Source organism: Alexandromys fortis, unplaced genomic scaffold (assembly GCF_014885135.2).
Source record: "Alexandromys fortis isolate MF-2015 unplaced genomic scaffold, M_Fortis_MF-2015_v1.1 scaffold_149, whole genome shotgun sequence".
NCBI classification, from domain to species: domain Eukaryota; kingdom Metazoa; phylum Chordata; class Mammalia; order Rodentia; family Cricetidae; genus Alexandromys; species Alexandromys fortis.
In genome coordinates this window covers 3,568,780-3,589,758 of record NW_026068025.1, presented here as the reverse complement: position 1 = coordinate 3,589,758, position 20,979 = coordinate 3,568,780, and the positions used below count along the sequence as shown (strand labels likewise).

At 41.7% G+C, this 20,979-nt stretch overlaps 2 protein-coding genes across 30 annotated transcripts in view; one reads left to right on the top strand and one right to left on the bottom strand.

Moving 5' to 3' along the window:
• Positions 1 to 465, bottom strand: part of Pigl (phosphatidylinositol glycan anchor biosynthesis class L) — a 62,431-nt gene extending 61,966 nt beyond the window's left edge. For all 6 annotated transcript variants that reach the window (XR_007595636.1, XM_050163669.1, XM_050163668.1 and 3 more), the window contains exon 1: positions 223 to 465. Coding sequence is in view for 5 of the 6 variants with exons in the window: in XM_050163669.1 (XP_050019626.1) it covers positions 223 to 460 (238 nt within the window). In the remaining variant the exon portion in view is untranslated. The remainder of the gene's footprint in view (positions 1 to 222) is intronic.
• Positions 349 to 20,979, top strand: part of Ncor1 (nuclear receptor corepressor 1) — a 164,671-nt gene continuing 144,040 nt past the window's right edge. For 20 of the 24 annotated variants that reach the window (XM_050163658.1, XM_050163655.1, XM_050163654.1 and 17 more), the window contains exon 1: positions 1,613 to 1,797. The gene's annotated coding sequence lies outside the window, so the exon portion shown is untranslated. Of the gene's footprint in view, positions 466 to 1,379; positions 1,516 to 1,605; positions 1,798 to 1,838; positions 2,071 to 20,979 lie in introns of those variants that run through there. The other 4 variants (XM_050163639.1, XM_050163640.1, XM_050163662.1 and 1 more) reach the window with 4 other exon arrangements.

The window sequence follows — 20,979 nt, the reverse complement described above, 5'->3', positions numbered from 1 at the left end:
TGGAACCAACGAAGAGCAACCGCTTTTCTGCTCCTCAGTTTGGCTGGGGAAGAGTGGGATTCGCTCGGGGTTCTACAACCTGTCTGGGAAGCCGGCTGTTTCTGTCCAAGCCAGCGACGAGCACAAGAAAAGGACCCTGGGTGTATTCACCTAGCTATACCTAAAGAAAACCTTTCGGGAAGAAGTAATTGAGATCGGTTAGTTCCCTAACCCGGCTCCTACCTGCGGAGAAGCAGAGCAAGAACACCCGCTGCCCGAGGCGGGCCAAGCCTAGCACCGTGGGAGCAAAGAACATGGCTTCATCGTCCGGGTGCGCGATCACCAGAAGGGCCCGGCTTCCGGCTCCCGGCAGGCCCGCCTGCTCCGGAGACCTCATTCGTTCCGCCGAGTTCCGAACCCGGAGGAAGCCCCATGTCAGGACGGCCACCGCCACCGCACACAAGAGACCCACTACTTCCATGCCGGGTAAGTGACACCGCGCCTGCGCAGAAGGGAAGGCTGGGGAGTGGACTCGGGCTCCTGCGGGAAAACTGAACCCGCTGCAACTGCGTTCCGTGCTTAAATGCTCCGTGGCTGGACACCGGCGAGATTCGTGGGCTCACGTGGAAACTTCCACCCATACTGCGCCTTGGCGTCTTTGACATAGCCGTGGCCAATCCCGGTACCTGCTGCAGTTACAGGGCTAAGCCGGAAGAACTCTGTGCGGTCTGGTATCGGTTCCTACCGTTCAGTGTGCTTAAAAGGAAGCATTTAAAAATCATTTTGAGATAGCGTCTCGCAGTGTGTACCCCCGGGAACCCCTGAATTCACTATGAAGACCAGACTGGTCTCGAATTTGCAAAGATCCTCATTCCTCTGCCTCCCGAGCTGGGACTTCAGGCGTCACAGCACGCCGGCCGAAACGGGAGCCTCAGAAAGTAAACTTCACCGTTTGGTAGGAAGAGTTCCCTCGTTTCAACTCCCTTCCTAACCCACTTCTTAACGACCCAAGATATCGTATACACAGCCCGCTACCCGGGTAAAAGTTTTCCGGAGCGGGTCACACTTTGTCCGAGGGAAAGTGAGCCGCTAGGAGGAAACTTCATTTCGCTAGAAGAGTGAGGGTCAGAGTGCGGTCAGGGGGCCCCTCAAGTCTCCGAAGAGGTAGCGATTAAGGAGCCAAGCCGCGGAGAAGGCCTAGCCCGCCATTCCGGTGAAGACTTGGTGTGAAATTAACGTGCATCCTTGGCCACGTGGACTCGGGCTTCTCTCTCCGGCTGGGAGCGAACAACCGCTCCGGCGGCGCGCAGGGGTCGCAAGGTTAGCCTCGCGCCGGGCGCCTGGTCCTTTCCCACGCCCGAGGGGGAAGGCCCCGGGCGCGCGGGAGCCGCAGCTCGCGGTGGCGCTCCAGGCAGAGTGCGCGATGGCGGACGCGGCGGGTCGGGCCCGAGGCAGCGCTGCCGGAGCGGGTGTGAGTGTGAGGGACAACCTGAAAGGAACCGGCGCGGCACCCACGACCCAGGAAGCGAGGCCGAGGTAAGCCCGGCGCTCCGCCCGGGGAGGGAGTCGTCTCCCCAACCCTCCGGAAGGAGGAGGAGCCCGCGTCGGAGCCGCCTCAGCGCGGCCGCCCGGCCTGAGGGGGAGGGAGAGGGGTTGAGGCAAGATGGCGGCTAAGGTGGCGAAGCTGCGGCGGCGGCCGGAGTGAGCGCCCAGCTCGCCGTGCCGAGCGAGGGGCCGGGCGGAGGGCCGCGCGCCGGGGGCCGCGCCCCGCTCGTCCGGCCGTGGGGCGCGCCGGCTCCCACACTCCGCCAGCTCCGGGTGAGTAGGCCCGGTGCCTGCAGCCCCGGCCTCGGGGCCCTGCTCGCCCGGGAGCTTCCGAGGGCTTTCAGGGCGCCAGTGCCGGAGGCGGCTTCTCGGCCGGGCCGGGGGCGTCGCGAACTGCGCTGGGTTGGGAGCCGTCCGAGCCGCCGGTCTCTTCCTCCTGGCCACCCAGGGGCGAGTCGGGCGCGGCGGGGAGTTCGGGCTAAGGCGAGTGGAGGCTCCTGGAGTTTGGAGGAAGAATGGCCTCAGGCGGGCAGACGTCGGCCTGAGGTATCTGCCCTGTGGGGAGGGGGCGTGTGGTGCCTGCGGAGCTGGCGGAGGGGGTGCGGGCATGGAGGGCCCCCGGGTGGGGCCGGCGCAGGTGACCCGCCGAGGCCCACTCTCAGGGAGAGTTGGTGGCTGCCTGGCGAGCGTGGAAGGGGTTAAGGAGGGTGACAGCGATGGACAAGTGTGTGAAGAGCAAACTAGTTCACCTTTCTAACTGGCCCACTTGAGGTATAATGGCGAAGGGTTGGTAGCGGTGCGGATGCAAAGAGCAGCACCCTCTGCCTCCTGCCGTTTGTTATTGGTGTTTTCTTGTGCCAAGTGGGAGAGTGCACCCTCTTTTTTTTGGGGGGGGGGAGACAACGACGACCGCGATTTGAGAAACTAATTGAGAAAGCAACCTTAACCGAAAGGACACTGTTCTTAGAATTAGTGCGGATCAGGGATGTATGAAAAGTGGATGGGAAGAAATGATGGCTGTGAAGAGTATTGGCCAGGTCGTATGCCACAGTGCCTGTTCAACAGTTAACAGAGTAGCGCTGTGGGTAATTTTAATCTTTGGGATTAGTAGATTCACCTGCATCAGATTTGCGACCCTAATTATATCCTCTGATATTTGAAATTTACATTCCTTGTGTGTGCACCCTGGTGAGAGCATGGTGGGAGGCAGAAAGGGGCTGTCTGTAAAGAGCCACAGGCCTGGGATTTAAAAATGCCTGCCCATTCGTTCATTTGTTCCAGGGTATCTTCATGAACAGTTTCTGCTGATTCTGAGTCACATGGAATAGCTGGTGGATAAACGGAGAGCTGATGTTTTAAATTAATTAATTTAGTTTGTTTTGAGACCGTTTAAGTCTCTAGGACTCGCTGGCCTGGAACGCCCCATGTAACTGGTGCAGGAATTGCATGCTTGCACCACCATACCTGGCATACTGTTTAGTTTTTAGTATTTTGGGGAAATGTTTTAATATATCCTCTCATAAGTTTATTGGATGAGCTAGTTCACATTTAGCTATGGGTAAGAATTACAGAAAAAAAAAGCTAACCTACTAAAGAGAAATCTTATTTTCTTATTCTATTAAAATCTGGTGGCAGTTAGCCTGGTGGTGCACTCCATTAATCCCAGCACTCGGGAGGCAGAGGCAGGTGGATCTCTGTGAGTTCGAGGCCAGCCTGGTCTACAAGAGCTAGTTCCAGGACAGGCTCCAAAGCTACAGAGAAACCCTGTCTCGAAAAAAAAAAATCCGGTGGCAGTTTAGTGTATTTTAGTATTTATTGCTTCCAGTTCCTTTGTCTTAAGTGCACCTGTTAATGAAAAATCAAAGTGTGTTTGCATGTATGTGTGTGTGTGTATACATATCTAGAAAGTGATTACCTGCCATACCAAACACTTCTCTCTTAGAAAAGACTCGCCATGTGTTGTAATACTTGTCCTGAGCTACTCTAATACTAAAAATCATGATGGTCCCTGTCATTAGCTGGCGTTTAGGCATGTTCAACCTTTCCGTGCTTCAGTTTCCTCATCTGTAATATGAGAAAAACCTGACCGCACAGCTTTCGTGGTTGTGAGGCTAGACTGAGGTAGTAGTTAAGAAATTGAACAGGAGCTGCAGCCCAGTTGGTAGATAGCTCAGCTGACATGCCTGTAGCCCCAGGTTTGATTTCCCCAGCACCACATAAAAGCAGACACTTGCCCACTTAGGAGCTGGAGGCAGGAAGATTACAAATTCAAGGTTGTCCACAGCTAGATTACAAGTTCAAGCTTGTCCACAGCTATATATTGAAGCCAACTTGGGATTTTTATGACCCTGTTTTAAAAAAAAGTTATAAAATTATTTTAAACAGATGAAAAGGATTGTGTTTCTGTGAGATAGAAATGGTTTATCTGCAAATCTCTCATGGTGCAGTTAGAAAAAATATTCACATTACAACATATTCATATTACAACATCAGAATATACCTGTTGCTAATATATTTATATAGCTATGATTCTCTCTCATGAATTTAAAAAAGAATATATTGCCTGGCATAGTGATCTTAATGATAATTACAGATCTGAGTTTGAGGCCAGACCCGTCTACTTAGTGAGTTTCAGGCCAAAAAAGGTCTAAATAGAGAGATGGTGTCTCAAAAAAGGAAGAGGAGGAGTAGATAATACATAGTTGTTGTTTTTCAAGACAGTGTTTCTCTGTGTAGTTTGGAGCCTGTCCTGCAACTCGTTTGTACACCAGGCTGGCCTCGAACTCACAGATCCTCCTGCCTCTGCCTGGGATTAAAGGCATGTGACAGCATCGCCTGGTCTAGGTGGCATTGGAAAAAAAAAGTAACCTTGGGACTGGAGAGATCAGACTGGGTGGTTAAGAGTGCTTTTTGTGTTTGTAGAAGCCCACATTTGGTTCCCAGCACCCATATGCCAGCACACAGCTATCTGTAACTCCGGTTCTAATGGATCTAATGCCCTCTTGGCCTCCAAGGGCACCAAGTACACATGTGGTGCGCATATATACATGTAGGCAAACACTCATGTGCATAAAAATGAATAAATACATAGTGAACTGGAAATGCTGGATTTTCCTCAAGATAAAGAAAAAAACGAAATGCTTGAAGTTAACTTGTTTCTTTGAATTTAATTGAATAGGAATTTGTTCCAAGGCCAGGCAAGTTTAGATCATTCTATCTTTTTAAAGCACTTAAGATTTACTTATGGATTTATTTACTTATTTATGGTGAAACAATGAATTCTTTGCTATTGTCACTTGTTTTGTCCTTTGAAAGTCCAGGGATTGATGTAGATGAATATCAGGCTATTGTTATTTATGTGCCCCCCCTTTGTGTTTGTGTTTTCTTACTCAGTTTTCATCTATCTTAGTTGTAATTTCATATTTTTTATTGGAACCTGGAAATGACACTGTTCTTATGTAGTTAGTTACCTCTATCTGTTGTTTTTTACATATTAAAAAGTACCTTTATTTATTGTGAATGTGAATGTCTGTATGCCCATGGACATGTGTGGGGTGGTCAGGACAGCTTTTAGAATTTTGTTTTACTGCATGGTTGGCAGCCTTGATTATAAGTGCCTTTACCTGTTAAGCCGTCTCACCAGCTGTTCTGTTTGTTTTGAGAAGGTTTATGTTGCCTAGTCTGGCCTCCTAGAAGTGAACTCACGTGATTCTTATTCTTCCTAAGTAGCTGGAGCTACAGGTGGGCACCATAGCACCAGGCCTCATCTGTTCTTTTGGTTCTCTTGTTATATTTTATTAGAGTATGATGTAAAAGTAAGTAGTAAAGGTCGATCAGAATTTATAAAATGAGACGTATTTAAGATCAGAGACTTATATTTCAGTCATTCACTTGTTTAGTGTGAAGCACTTTCATGTTTAATTCTATAAAGGCATAAATAATAGCTTTTAAAGAATTTTTTTAAGTTTAAATGAATTATAGGCACAGGTAACTAAGTTGTCAGTGCAATTGATATTTTGCTCTTGTGTTTGAGGATGCAAAAAGTAATTTTGATGCTAAGAGGATGGTTCTTGGTTCTTTCTTTATCAGGCCTCCTTAGGAATGTTGAAAAACTGAAAAACGGCTGTGGTGTAGCAGTAACTATGTGGATCATCTGTTTTTTATTTTGGTATTTTTGTGGTCTTGTTTTTTTCTTGAACATTTATTCTATTCAATAGCCATTTATGCTAACCCAGGAGCTCCTGTGGTCAAAATGTTACTTGCATAGTCTTTAGATACAACCTGTCCCCTCCACCCACTTGAATCTGAAAGTCAGAGACATAACAAAAACACTGTGCAGTTCTTCAGTTTAATTCCGTACTGCTGTTAATTTTCATTTAGTTGTGCTTTCAAAACAGATTGGTTAAAATAAATTGCAGACCAGGCTGTGGTGGCGCATGCCTTTAATCCCAGTACTCGGGAGTGCAGAGGCAGGTGAATCCTTGTGAGTTAGTTCAAGGTCAGCCTGGTCCAGGACAGCTAGGACTGTTATACAGGGAAACCCTGTCTCAAAAAAACCAAAAATAAAATAAAAAATAAAATAAATTGCTTAAAATTTGTAGAATTCTACAACAAACATCCTTACATAGATCCAGCCTTGTTTTATATTTGAATATTTTGAGACCTTGAGTAACTAAGAATGAAATGATCTGCCAAAATTGTTGCTATTGGGTAGAAACAAGAGCTACATTTCTGACATCTAGTATGATGTTTATTATATGTACCATATTATCCGTGGAGCATTTCAGTTTGATGATGGACTCTTACTTAAAACAAAGTTTGGCTTGGTTGGAAAATTGAGAGATCACTTCAAATGTTCAGTGTAATTACTAATTTTAAAATACTTCATAGCATCAAATTTCTGCAATGAATATATGGTTTAAAGAAAATGGTACTGATATGGTTGTCACTGGGAAATACTTAGTTAAGTTTTTCTCTGTTCTGATGAATATTTTATTTTATTTTTTTGAGACAGAATTTCACTATGTAGCCCTGGCTCTCTTGGAAGGCTCTCTGTAGAATAGACTGGCCTTGAACCCACAGAGGTCCTCTTTCCTCTGCCTTCCAAGTGCTGGGATTAAAGGCGTGAGCCATCACTGCCCAGTGAAATTTTTAATTTTAAAACTTTAATTTTAGTGTGTGGTGTTTTGCTTGCATGTATGTTTGTGTACCACATGCATGCCTGGTGTTCAGTGGAATCCAGAAGAGGCCATTGGATCTGGAGTTACAGATGATTGTGAGCTGCCATGTGGGTGGGAATTAAACCTAGGTCGTCTAGAAGAGTGGCAAGTGCTCTTAAATACAGAGCCATCTCTAACTCACATTAAACAATTATATCTTTTTAAAGCAGGATCTTGCTGATCAGGCTGGGTTCAATCTTGGAATCCTTTTGCTGGAATTGCAGTCACATGGCACCAGACCCAGTTGACTTTACAATGAGAAGCACAGTTGTGATTAGTTTTTAGTTGTCTGTTGTTTCTCACCCACCTCCTCCCTGTGCTGTGGAAAAGGGCCTTTTTGACCCCGAGCATTTTGCACAAGTATCCTATCACTAAACTGTATCCCCATCCCTGCAATATTTCTACAAATACTCTTGCCATAAAATTTATTTTAAAGGAAAAATTGTATTCTACCTCTCCCTCTCTCTTCCTTCTCCTTCTCCTCCATTTTCTTCTTTTGAGACAGGGTGTCTGTATAGTCCTGGCTATCATGGAGTTCACCATGTAGACCTGGCTGGTGGCCCTCATAGAGATCCTCCTGCCTTTGCCTCCAGAGTGCTGAGATTAAAGGCATGCACCTCCTTGCTGTGCTGTATTAAACTCTATTTAAGTTCATAATCTTTGCATAAATACTGAAGCATGGCATATTTGCTTATTTATAACATCTGAGCTATTAAGTCTACTTATTTTCACATTTCATTATGAGTTTTTTTTTCAGATTGGGTGTGGTGGCTGACCCCTGTAATCCTCTGGAGGCAGAGGCAGGGGGATCACAATAATCCAAGGGAGTCTGTTCCACATAGTGAGTTCTAGGCCAGGCAGGACTATGTAGCAAGATCCTGTCTCAATTTCCTTCCACACCCCACTGCTGAAAAGAAAAAAAGGTGTATTTTTTACCCCTTAAACTGATATCTTTTGTGGATTGTTCTTATCCTGCCTTTCTTCCCCAAACCTACTACATGAATTGTGTTTTTCAGGGATTTGGTGATGTAATACTTTAACCAGTAGGTCTCCCTCCTGTTTCTTTTTCTCTAATGAGTATGTTTTTGTTATGGAGATAATTTTTAATTTTTTGTTACTGGGATTATTTGTTTTTGAGACAGAGTCCTGAGAGACTGGATTTGACTCATTCTGTAGCTCAGGCTCTTTTCTGAGGATGTGGTGCTGAGATTGCAGGCAGGCGCTTCTATGCCTGGCGTGGAAGTTGTTCATGGAGTCATAATGTGAATACAGAAGTGCTTGTCTGTCTTGTCTCCTTTACCCTGTAAGACCCTGTGGGCCTGTGCACATGTGAGCTTTAAAAGAATTCTCCCTTTGGGGCTGGAGAGATGGCTCAGTGGTTAAGAGCATTACCTGCTCTTCCAAAGGTCCTGAGTTCAATTCCCGGCAACCACATGGTGGCTCACAACCATCTGTAATGAGGTCTGGTGCCCTCTTCTGGCCTGGAGACATACACACAGACAGAATATTGTATACATAATAAATAAATATATATATATAAAAAAGAATTCTTCCTTTGGGCTGGAGAGATGGCTCAGCCATTAAGAACATTGGCTGCTCTTTCAGAGGACCTGGTTTCAATTTCCAGCACCCACATGGCAGCTTACACTGTCTGTGACTCCAGTTCTAAGGTATCCAACAACTTTCACACAGACATACATGCAGGCAAAACACCAGCGCACATACAAATAAATAATTTAAAAAATTGTATTAAAAAATTCTTCTTTACCTCATTCCTGGAGTAGTTTGTTGCATATCTAAGAAATAAAGAGCCTGTGAGCTAGCTTTAGTGTGTTTGCTATAGAAGAGGTCTCATACAGTACATGGCAATTGGTGTTGAATAGTTTTTGAAAATTAAAAAATAGAAGTGTATTCATGTCATTGAAATAGCAGTGAATTATCAAATCATTTCTTTTAGGAAAAAACGTTCTGCCACTTTATTGGGATTTTTGTGAGGATGGGAAAATAAGCATGGAGATTGGGTTGTCTGTGATAGCATTTTAGTTCTAGGTGGTGTCAGATACAAGAATGCTGTAACAGGTATGCAGGGAAGGAAGTTTGGGAGTAATTTTAGTGCTAGGAAAAGAACATATCATTTGGAATATAGAAATTTGGAGTGCTTAGTTTATAGGGCTGTAATGTAATATGGAAATAAATCCAAGTATGTTAGTCTGAAACAAAGGGAAAAGTCAGGGCTGCCAAACTATTTTGAGATCCTCCATGTGTGTACTTGAAATGTAGACTGTTTGCCTCTGTGTGTGTGTGTGTATCTGCAGTATGGCAGTAGGAGTAAAACCTCGGACCTTGCTCACAGTAGGCAAGTACTGTACCACTGCCTGTCTGCTAAACTTAGCTCTAGGATATATTGTAGATTTCTTTTTTTCCCCTGAGACAAAGCTTTGCTATGTTGCTCAGGCTGACCTTGAATTTCTGAGTTAAAATGATTCTGTCAGCCTCCTGACTAGCTGGGACTTGGGGCACACACCATAATGCCAGGTTAGGCTTTGAAATTGCTATGAGGACATCAACATGACTGTGGACTACGTTTTTCCTCATGTGGTTGTTTAACTGCCAGACTGTTTTGACATTTTTGCTTTCATACACAGGTCAGATTCAGAACAATCTGTTTTTAGGCAGTTTATTCATCTTGGCAATGACATAGGTAACATAATTTTGAACATGTTTGAAGTAATAATAATTTCTTTGACTTCCTATTTAAAGATATTTACCTTTGTTTTATTTTAATTTTTATTTTTTGTGTGTATGTGTATGGACGAGTGAGTGAACATGCCTCGGTGCATATGTGGAGGTCAGAGCATGACTTTTGGAGTTAGTTCTTGGCTTACACTTGTGTTTGTGTTTAGATTGAACTCAGGTCTGCAGGTTTGTAATAGCAAGCACCTTTTTCACTGAACTGTCACACAGCCCTATATTGTGTGTGTGTCCATACCCATTCCATTCTGTAGCACAAGCTGGCCTGGAACTATGTAGACCTCTTACTTGGTATTGATTCTGGAATTACAGGAGTAAGCTATCATGCTCATCTATATTGCTTTTGACATATTTGGAATGAAACTTGTGGGGTGTCCTGTATAGAGGATTGCCATGTGATTCATGCCAATCTAAACTGGGATACCCTGCCTCAAAAAAAGTGGGGGTGGGTGGGGCTAGAGAGATGGCTCAGTGGATAGGGAGCACTACCTCTTCTTCCAGAGGACCCTAGTGTAGTTCCTAGCACCCACGTGGCAGCTCACAACTGTCTGTAACTCCAGTTCCAGAGGATCCCATGCCCTTTTCTGGGCATGCATGCGCTGTACCCATACACGTAATAAATTAAAATTTTTTATACTTAAGATATTTTTAAAAGAAATATTTAGAACATTTACAAAACTTGTGCTTTCTAATAGTAAAATAAACATGGTTATGTCAAATGTATTATACATACTCCTGAGGGAGAAGAGAGAACTGAAAATGGATAGAGTTATACTTCTATAATAAGAAACTACCAAGCAGTGTGTGGTGACTCATGCCCACAGCCCAGCTCTAGGGAAGCAGAAGAAGATTAGGAGTTCAAGAGCAACATTGGCTTCAAGTAACCCTGAGGCCATCATGGACTGTGTGAGAGACTCTATATCAAAAACAAACCCACGAAAACCTTTAGAAGGAAGGAGTGTTGAGTGAGGGGGAAGATTGTTATTGCATACCTTTTAGTATCTTTAAAAGACAGAAGTCTCGCATTTTAATTGGATTTTTTATAGTTTCCTTTTTTATTTTTTTGCTTTTTTGAGATAGGGATAGAAGTAGCTCTGGCTGTCCTGGAACTCACTTTGTAGACCAGGCTGGCCTTAAACTCATTAGAGATCCACTTGCCTCTGCTCCTGAGTGCTAAGTATTAAAGGTGTGCACCACCACAGCTTGACTTTCTCTCCTTTTCCTTTTTTTAAACTTGTAAATCTTTGATTTTTTTTGGCATAGAATATATTTGAGGGACTATATGTAATTGTGTGTAATTTTTCCCTAAACAGTCAATTGTTAATCCCGAAATTCTCCAAGAAAAACAGCTGTATACCATTTTGGCCAAACTTAAGCAAGCTTTTATTAAATTTAAAATACTGTCCAAGATGGAATTTGATCAAGACCACCATCTGGAAACTTTCTAGCTGTGTGGCTATGACACACATGTTGGCCTGGTTTTTATGTACAAAGCCCATAGCCATTGTACTGTCCCATAAGGCTTGGTTGTTATTTTCCAAGAACTACAACTCCCACAATCCCAGGAAGTTGCCTGGTCTTTGGGCAGGTGGAGCTTATGGGTTAACTTAGGGTTTAATACAGTTTATTGAATGATCTGTTTGTTTTTGCTCAGTACTGGTTAGAACTGTAAGTATTATAATTTACTAAATTTATTTTATTTACTTAATATGTTTGAGACTTTGATTTGTCCAGTTATTTTTTCAATCTGTTACAGTTTCCTTTGCATTACTATTGCTTTATGATTTTTAGCACTGGTAGGGTTAGTCAACTATAGTTCCTTATTGTGTTGACTTCAGACTTTGATGTTCTGGTCTGTGAATTCTTTAGATGAACATTAAATTTTGTTGAGTTCAAAAAGAAATCTTGGAGTTGGAAAAGAGTTTTGTGGGTAAGAGTGCCTGCTACCCAAGTCTCTGGCTCCTTGTTCAAATCCAGAGTACTCATGTAGAAGTTAGGTAACCCCAGCACTGCGGGTGGGGAGACGGTGTTCCTGGGGCCTTATTAGTCAGCCACTCTAGCCAAAAAGGCTACCTCTAGGTTCTGTGAGAGACCTTGTCTCAAAAGATAAGGTGGAGAGTGAATGAGAAAGAGACCTGATATTAATTTCTGGCCTCCACATACTCAGGCACTGAATATTGCGTGGGAATTCCGAAATCATAGATTAATTTTGGGAAAATTGACATCTTCACATTCTGTCTTTGTGTTCAAATAATTTTTAAGTTCCACAGTAGATTTTTCAGACTTTGCTTCAAATACGTCTTATACTTAAATATTTATTTCTTTTTAAAAGATTTTTTTTATTTATTATGTATACAGGTTCTGGCTGCATGTATGCCTGCATGTCAGAAGTGGGCACCAGATCTCTTTATAGATGGTTGTTGAGTCACCATGTGGTTCCTTGGACTTGAACTCAGGACGTTTGGAAGAACAGCCAGTGCTCTTAAACTCTGAACCATCTCTCTAGCTCCCCATATTTATTTCTTATTCCAAAGTGTACTAGGGAATTAGGGGAATTTTAATTATTGTGGAGAATAAGAATTTAATTAAACATCCATTTCAGATAATGATAAAGGAACACAGAAAAGGCTCTCTGAGTGAGAGTAATTGGTAAGAGCTGACCCTGTAGAATGATAGGAAAAGCTTCTGTAGGAGGTGACTAAGGATTAGTTGAACCAAAGGGTGAGTCAGTTGCAGGAATGGGCTAGGACAAGCATTCTTGAGAAGTGTAAAGAAGGACCAAGGCCTGAGGCTAGGTAGGACTGAGCGACTCAATGAGAAGTGGAGAGCAAGCTGGAGTTGTTTGGATTGAGTAATTGCCTAATCAAGTAGTACTTGCAGGCCACATCACAAAGTAGTTTGTAGAAAGCATTGAGGAAACTTAAGTAGAGGAATGATATATGTTCTGACTCAATTTTTTTGAATAAACTGATTTTTGTTGGAGAAAGGATTGAAATGCTAAATCCAGTTATAAGATTTTTTTTTTTATTTATTTTTTTTACAGCAAGAGATTAGGAGGGTGGAAGTTGTGGTGGAGAGGCCTGGGAGGCCTTTGAGTGTATGTGGAAAGATGAAGATTGGCTCTAGCTGATGGAGTGTTACTGAGAACTGGGTCCTTTTATTTGTTGGTGGCCGTGGGAACAAAACATAGTAGTCTGTGCCCTTACAGATGTCTGATGATTTGATTTTTGTTTTCTACTTTTAGAACTAAGTAAATACCATTTAAAGTAAAATACCCCTCACCCTCCATTTTATTTTTTATATACCTTTGTTTATATAGTCTTAGCTTGATTAGTAACTTAGGATTGCCTTTATTAGTGGAGCAAAAGAAAGGGGAGGTCAAGAACTAATTTTTAAAGCTCTGACTTGGAATAACTTAGCCTTTCTACAACTTTAGATGTAACAGTATAATCAGAATTTGAAGGTGAGTTCATGCACCCAGAGCCTTAGTACACTGTGGCATATAATGTTTAAAAGGAGAGGTGACTCATTCTTCCCCTTAGATATTGTTTGTTAATTCACTCCAGCATTGAAAGTTAAATCCTGTGTGGGTTTTTTTTTTTTTTTTTTTTTTTTTTGGTTTTTCGAGTCAGGGTTTCGCTGTGGCTTTGGAGCCTGTCCTGGAACTAGCTCTGTAGACCAGGCTGGTTTCGAACTCACAGAGATCTGCCTGCCTCTGCCTCCCGAGTGCTGGGATTAAAGGTGTGCGCCACCATCGCCCGGCTTCCTGTTGTTTTTTTAAAAGTATGTACATATTTATTATAAATATTTAAAAAATATTATGTGCATTGGTGTTTTGCCTGTAGGTAAGACTGTATGAGGGTGTTAGATTACCTTAGAAACTGGAGTTAAAGATAGTTGTGAATTGCCATGTGGGGGTGCTGGGAACTGAACCCTGGTTCTTTGGAAGAACAGCCAGTACTTGTAACTGCTGAGCCATCTTTCCAGTCCCTAAATCCTGATCTTAATACAGAATCCTTTTTTTGTTTTTATCAAGGAGAAAATTAGCAAATAGCGATCTGTTTAGTTTTGACATTTCTTCTTTTCTCTATTGAGTTTATCTTTAAAAAGCTGTCTGTCAGTCTGTGTGTGTGTGTATGCATGCATGCATGCATGCATCTATCTATCTATATCTATCTATCTATCTATCTATCTATCTATCTATCTATCTATCTATCTATGTGTCTGTCTGTCTGTCTGTCTGTCTGTCTGTTTTGCAAGGCCTCATTTTGCAGTCTTGACTGGGCTGGAATTCTCTAAATAGACCAGGTTGGCATTGAACTCACAGAGGTGGTCTTTCTTCTACATCATGCACTGGCACTAAAGGTATGTGCTACCTTAACCTGGCTCTTTTGTTCTTATAGTTAATTGTTTTTTGTTTGTTTGTTTTTTAATTTCAGAGGAGTAGCTCAATGTAATATATCCACACCACACAATAGTCAGTTTCACAGTTACTATTTAGCGCTGCTGTCTTGGGAATATGCTTTTCACTTTATGAATAGAGGGAGCTCTGTTTCTCTTTTACTCATGAATTCTTTTTTGAATGCTTACTGTAAGTCCACCAGTTAATTATATACTTATTAAAGTTTTTCTTTTAGTATTATACTTTCTGGAGGCTAGAGTAATTTAACTTGATTTTCTTTATAGCTTCCATTCATCTATCTGTCTTTTATTTATTTTATTTTGTGTGTGTGTGTGCCTGCCCACAGAGGTCAGAGAGACATTAAAATTCCCTGGAACTGGAGTTACAAATGTTTGTGATCTGCCATTTGGGTGTGGGAACAGAGCGCTGGTCCTCTGCAAGAGCAATAAATGCTCTAATTGATGAGCCATTTCGCTGTCCTTCAGTGTTTTGTTTTTGAAAGAAATATTTATTTGCTTATATGTTTGTATATGTATGTATGTGCCTGTGCATGTCTCGGCATGGGCATCTGAGTTTATAGGACAACTTTCAGGAGAGTGTTCTCTCCTTCCACCTTGTGTGTCTCAGTACTGCCAAGCCATCTAGCCTGCCACATTTATCTGTCTTCTAAGTAAGGGTATGCTTTAAAAAAGTATGTCGTGTGTGACTTTTTTTTTTAATCAATAATGCTTTATAAGAGAAAATTCATTCTAGTATTGTTCAAATTACAGAATTTGCTTAGATAATTTCTACTTTTCTCTTCTGGAATCCAGATTTCCAGATGTTGGCTTTCTTTAAACCAGTCCCAGTCTGGAGAGTTTTAGTTTGTTAGTTTGAAACTGGTCCTTTTTAGTCTGCCTAACATTCTTTTAAGATTAGACTAGATAGAATCTTGGGCCATTCTGTGTGAATCAGTAAAACTCCAATAGTTTATGTAGTTTTTTTTAAAACCATTCCACAAGAGGACATTCTTCTGTTCCGTATGTATGTATGTATTTATGCACATGTATTTTCTTTAAATCATGTTTTATTATTTTATCAGTTAAAAATTGAACTATAGAGGTGGCAAGATGACTCAGCAGTTAAGATCACTTGTTGCTCTTGCAGAAGACCTGGGCTTGATTCCCAGTACCTACATGGTGGATTATAACAATCTGTAGCTCAGTTTCCAGGCGGTTTGATGTCTTTTTTAAGCCTCCACAGGCACCAGACATGGAGACAGAACACTCATACACATAAAATAGAATAATCTAAAAAAATTAAAGATAGAGCTGCATACTTTATAGGATCTGTTTTCCCCATTGTGAAATGTCTTCATTTCCACTGTGACCCTTGGTAGATCACTCTTATCTGAAGAGTCATCTGCAGACTTGCCACAGAGAAGTATATTTTTAGATATTTTTTCGAGATAGCGTAGGCCACCTTGAAAACCTGTCCAAGTACATTTTGGTTATGCAAAGACTATAGGCTAAAAGCCAAAGAATTCCTGGTGAGAGGAGGATTAAGCTTTTCTTTTTGGCAGATTGTATTTGAAATTTTGTTGTTTCAGGTTGTGCGTGCGTGTGCATGTGTGTGTGTTTGTGTATGTGTGTGTGTGCTCTGAAAAGATTTAAACAGGTCTCTAAGTAGACCAATTTCATTCTGCCATTTTTTTGTTAAAAGATTGATTTATTAAATATATATACACACAGTGTTCTGCTTGCATGTATCCCTGCACACCAGAAGAGGTAGCCAGGTCTCATCACAGATGGCTGTGAGCCACCATGTGGTTGCTGGGAATTGAACTCGGGACTTCTGGAAGGGCAGTCAAATAAGAAGTGCTCTTCTCATAACAGTGATATTGAGTTCTAACATTATTTTCAGCCTGAAGCATTGTGTGTGTTGAAATTTCTATGAGGTAGTTGCTTATAAAATCTTGGTTTCTTTTTAACATTTCCTTTTAATTTTGGACATAGGGTTTCATGTAGCCCATGTTGTCCTGAGAGGTGCTGTGACAACCAAGGCTTACCTTACCCTGAACTTCAGATCTTCCCGTCTTCACTTTCTGACTGGTGGGACTACAAGGGTGCACTCTGGCACCCTGCTTGAACAGGTTTCTTAAAAAAGTCACAGAACTTGTACATTTCCTGAGTCAAGCATACTGAGTTATTGGGTTTTGTCCCAAGAACTGAATTTACAACTTATGGGATACCTCAGGAGGTAAAGGCATTTGCCACCAGGCCTGACAACCTGAGTTTAGTCCCCACAGCACAAATAATGTTAAGAGAGAACCTACTCCCACAGATTTCCCTCTGCCATGCACCCACCCACATACACACACATTCATACACAGTAAATAAATTTAAAAATAATTTTAAAAGGAACTGAATTTATAGTTTGGTATTGGCATTAAAAATGCCATATTTCCTTTTAGCTTTAGCTTTAAATTGGATTGTTTTATTTCAGTTGGTTTTGAACTGCAAGATACTTACTTTGTAGAGGTTATCTTGATGCCCTGGGACTGGAGTAGTAGTAGACGGAAAGATGGAACGTTAGAGTGCCTGAAAAGAGAGATTCTTGACTGGCACATTCTTACTGAGTCAGAGATTTTGCCTTTTTATCTTTTGCTTCTAGGTAAGATGTTTGAGAAAAGTTTACTAGTTGGAAACAGAAGGTCCTTGAACTCACAGAGATCTGCTTGCCTCTGCCTCCCCAGTGCTGAGATTATAGGTGTGTGCCACCACTACCCAGCTATTAGTTTGAGTGTCTATTGCTGTGAAGGGACAATTATGTTCACGGCAACTCCTATAAAGGAAAACGTTTAAACATCTGGGACTGGCTTACAGTTTCAGAGGTTTAGTCTATTATCGTCTTAGTAGGATATGGCAGCATGCAGGTAGACATGGTGATGGAGAAGGAGCTGAGTCTACATCTTGATTCACAGGCAGCAGACAGAGAGACTGTACTGGGCTTAGTTTGAGCTTATGAGACCTCAAAGCCTGTCCCCACAGTGACACACTTTCTCCAATGCCACACCTCGTAATAGTGCCACTCCCTATGGATCAGACATTCAAACACCTGAAGTCTGTGCAGGTCATACCTATTTAAACCACAACAGATGTCAAACTTCTCTAAAATTAAAACCTAAAACTAGTACTTCAGGACATTATAAAGTATTATTGACAAATGAGGAAAACAAACCAACCAGTCAATTTACAGTGATATTGAATGTAGGTGACAGATGGTGAACATTACAATGTAAATTAAAACAACAAAACAAAACCCCCCTTATACCACAAGGATTACTCGCATTTCCACTTTTGCTCTTAGTTGTTCTTTGTTATAGGGGTCTTTGTATGTAGCTCAGACTGTCCTCAAACTCATAACCCTCTTACTTTTTTTTCCCCAAGGGCTAGGATTAATAGGCATGTACCACCATACCCGGTTTATCACATGCCTTTCTCTGCCTGCCTGCCTGCCTGCCTGCCTGCCTGCCTGCCTGCCTGCCTGCCTGCGTGCCTGTCTGTCTGTCTCTTCTGACAGGGTTTCTCTATGTAGCCGTGACTGTCCTGGAACTCAGTCTTTAGATCAGGCTGGCCTTGAACTCACAGAGATTGGCTTCTTCTGCCTCCCAAGTGCTGGGATTAAAAGTGTGCTCCACCACTGCCCAACTTCATTTGGATTTCTGACCTGTTAGGCCACTTCTAGGAAAATAATTTGAATGAACATGGGCTAACATTTTGTTTTTGCATTTTATATATATATGTGTGTGTGTATATATGTGTGTGTGTGTATACACTGGGCATGGTGATGTAAATGTTTAATCCCAGCATTTGAGAGGCCGAGGCAGGTGGATTTCTGTGAGTTCAGGGCCAGAATGGTTTGCAGAGCAAGTTCCAGGACAGCCAGGGCTGTTACATAGAGAAACATTGTCTTGAAAAAAAAAAAAACACAAAGGAAAGAAATAAACACACACACATACTTTATGTACATATGTACATCAAATAATCTGAATTAGGGGCTCGGAGGTAGATTACGTAAACATTTCTTAGGGCTGCAGATGAGAATTACTTAGAAAACCTTCAGAAAAATACTCATGAAGTCATATAATGAAATGTTTTATAGAAAGGAAATACTTTGTGAATTGTGGATGACTACCAAGATATACTAAATAATAAGAGCAAGATATAGCATAGTGCATGTGTAGTATGTGAACATGTAATTGTGCTTAAAGTGCTTAGAATGCTTCTAAAGGACATTCCACTTTTGGTTGCTTTCTGGGATTACAGCTATGTAGCATATGGAGCACAAGGATGTGAGATGATTTTTAAATTTTGTAATCTTTGGTACTTTTAAAAACTCCTGAGCCAAGCTTTAAAAACTCCTGAGCCAAGCTAGGCAGTGTCTTTAATCCCCCCACTTGGGAGAGGCAGACCTCTGAATTCAAGGCCAGCCTGGTCTACAAGAGCTAGTTCCAGGGCTGGAGAGATGGCTCAGAGGTTAAGAGCATTGCCTGTTCCTCCAAAGGTCCTGAGTTCAATTCCCAGCAACCACATGGTGGCTCACAACCATCTGTAAAGAGATCTGGTGCCCTCTTCTGGCCTGCAGACATACACACAGACAGAATATTGTATAGATAATAAATAAATAAAAATAAATAAATTAAAAAAAAAAAGAGCTAGTTCCAGGACAGGCTCCAAAACTACAGAGAAACTCTGTCTCGAAAAATAAAAACAAAACAAAAACAAACAAAAAACAAAAACAAGAAAGAAAGGAAGAAAGGAAGGAAGGATTTCTCTGTGTAACAGCTCTGGTTATCCTGGAACTTGCTCTATAGATCAAGCTGGCCTCTAACTCAGAACTCAGAGATCCTTCTTCCTTTGCTTCCTGAGTGTTGGGACTAAAGGTGTGTGCCACTATACCTGGCTACTTGGCTGCTTTTGTAGCGGACCCAGGTTTAGTTCCTGTGGTGGCTTATGACCCCAGTTCTAGGGGATTCGACACCACACTGAGACTTCCTGCTGCGTGTGCGCCACATACATACATTCAGCCTAAACACCCATACATTTGAAGGAAAGAAATTTAAAAAATGTGCAGAGAGCAGTATAACCAATTGTTGTCTGCATATTGTTGGTGTTTAAAAAGCAATATTTTATTTTTTCTTCTGTTTTAAAAACTTTAAAAAAAAAACATTTGTGTGTGCGTATGTGCATGAATATGTTCTGTGGTATGTTCGTGAAAGTAAGACAAAGTCTTTACCTTTCTACCGTGTGTCTTCCTGGTGATGGAACTCAGGTCACCATACTGTGCCACAGCTGCTCCTATCTGCTGAACTATCTTGCCAGTTCTTTAGTTTTTGAAGACACTGTTATAGATGGTGTGCCTTCCTTCCTGAGATGTAATTATTATCCCTGAGTTGCTGCTTTTTAAATTTAATATGCATTATAAACCATAAATATTTTGTTTTTAGTATATGCTAATATTCGATGAAATGTCAGCAGAGTTGTGTCTGTTCTGAAATATGAACCTGTAGCTTTCTGTAACTCCTGTACAGTTCCTTATTATATGAACACACTGCAGGATATTACCTGGAATTGAGAGTTTCTTACTGTGGTGCTGCAGTAAATGCCCTTTGATGTCAGTGCATTTTTTTCAGAATATTCATTTAATTGCTAAAGAGTAACAAGGATGGCATTTTATTCACCAAGTGTTTTATTGGGACAATTCACTATCAATGAGAGAAGAAACATAGTTGTGCCTTTTTTTGGGAAAAGAAAACCTCTGAGTGTTTAAGAAGATGAATGTTAGCTGGGCCTGGTGGCGCATGCCTTTAATCCCAACACTTAGGGATGCAGAGGAAGGTGGATCCCTCCGAGTTTGAGGCTAGATTGGCCTATAGAGCAAGTTCCAGGACAGAAACCCTGTTTTGGAGGAAGGATGAGGATAAATATTAAAGAAAAAGCCTAAAACACGAAGTCTAATCTTTTTAGAATTTAGGAATGGAGAACATCTTTAAAAAGTTGGAACAAGCATTCCAGAACAAATAATTGCCACATAAAGATGGATGTGATTAATATTCTCTCTCTCTTAGACATGGGGGGGGGGGGAGGAAGGAAGAGAGGGAGAAAGGAAGGAGAGAGAGGAAGGTGAGAAAGTGCCCTTAATTTCTCCAGACAACTTGCCAAACGCACTTGCTTACTCTGCTCTCTCCTGGCCTCATCTCTGCTCTACCCTCACGCTTGTGTGATTCCATTTATGTAGACTGTGGCTGTTTTGTAAACTAGGGCCTGGGACATTCCAGCTTAGACTGACTTTATGGTAGCCCTTGCCCATTCTGTTCACCTGTTTATTATCTTATTTATAGCACTTTATTATAAATACTGTAGTTTCTACTCTCCAGTGATTGTTTCTTACTGTCTTGTATCCCCTCACAGTAAGGTAGTATGCCATGGTCATTCTGTGTCAGTATAGGTATACAGAGATGTGTAGAAAATAGGACATATTACCGTTAATTTTAAAACTTTTATGACATGAAATGTTAAATAGAAATATACATAAATCATACATAAAATTGTGAATATATTTAATGCTATTGAATCATTTACTTAAAAATAGTTAAAACAGTAACTTTTCTATTTAATATATTATAACATGGTTAGAAAACAAAATTAGCTCCCCTTATCCCTTGTCATTGTATCATCAGTTGATAGACATGACATTTGGGTTGTTGCCAAGTTTATAATTATATATAATAAAAATTTACTTAGCCGAATTAAGTAAAGGAGAACTTTTCATAAGAACAAGGAAAATCACATGCAACTCATGAACACTGACCCTGGATAGAAAAGGCAAAAGTCAAGCTGTTTCTGCACTGTCTCAGGGGCTGTAATGTCCTTTGTATATCCATCATAGTCTGTGTAGAGGAAAAGATGCATTGTTTGCCAAACTTTAATAACTTCTTTTAAGTAAATATATGAGAGCCGGGCGGTGGTGGCGCACGCCTTTAATCCCAGCACTCGGGAGGCAGAGGCAGGCGGATCTCTGTGAGTTTGAGACCAACCTGGT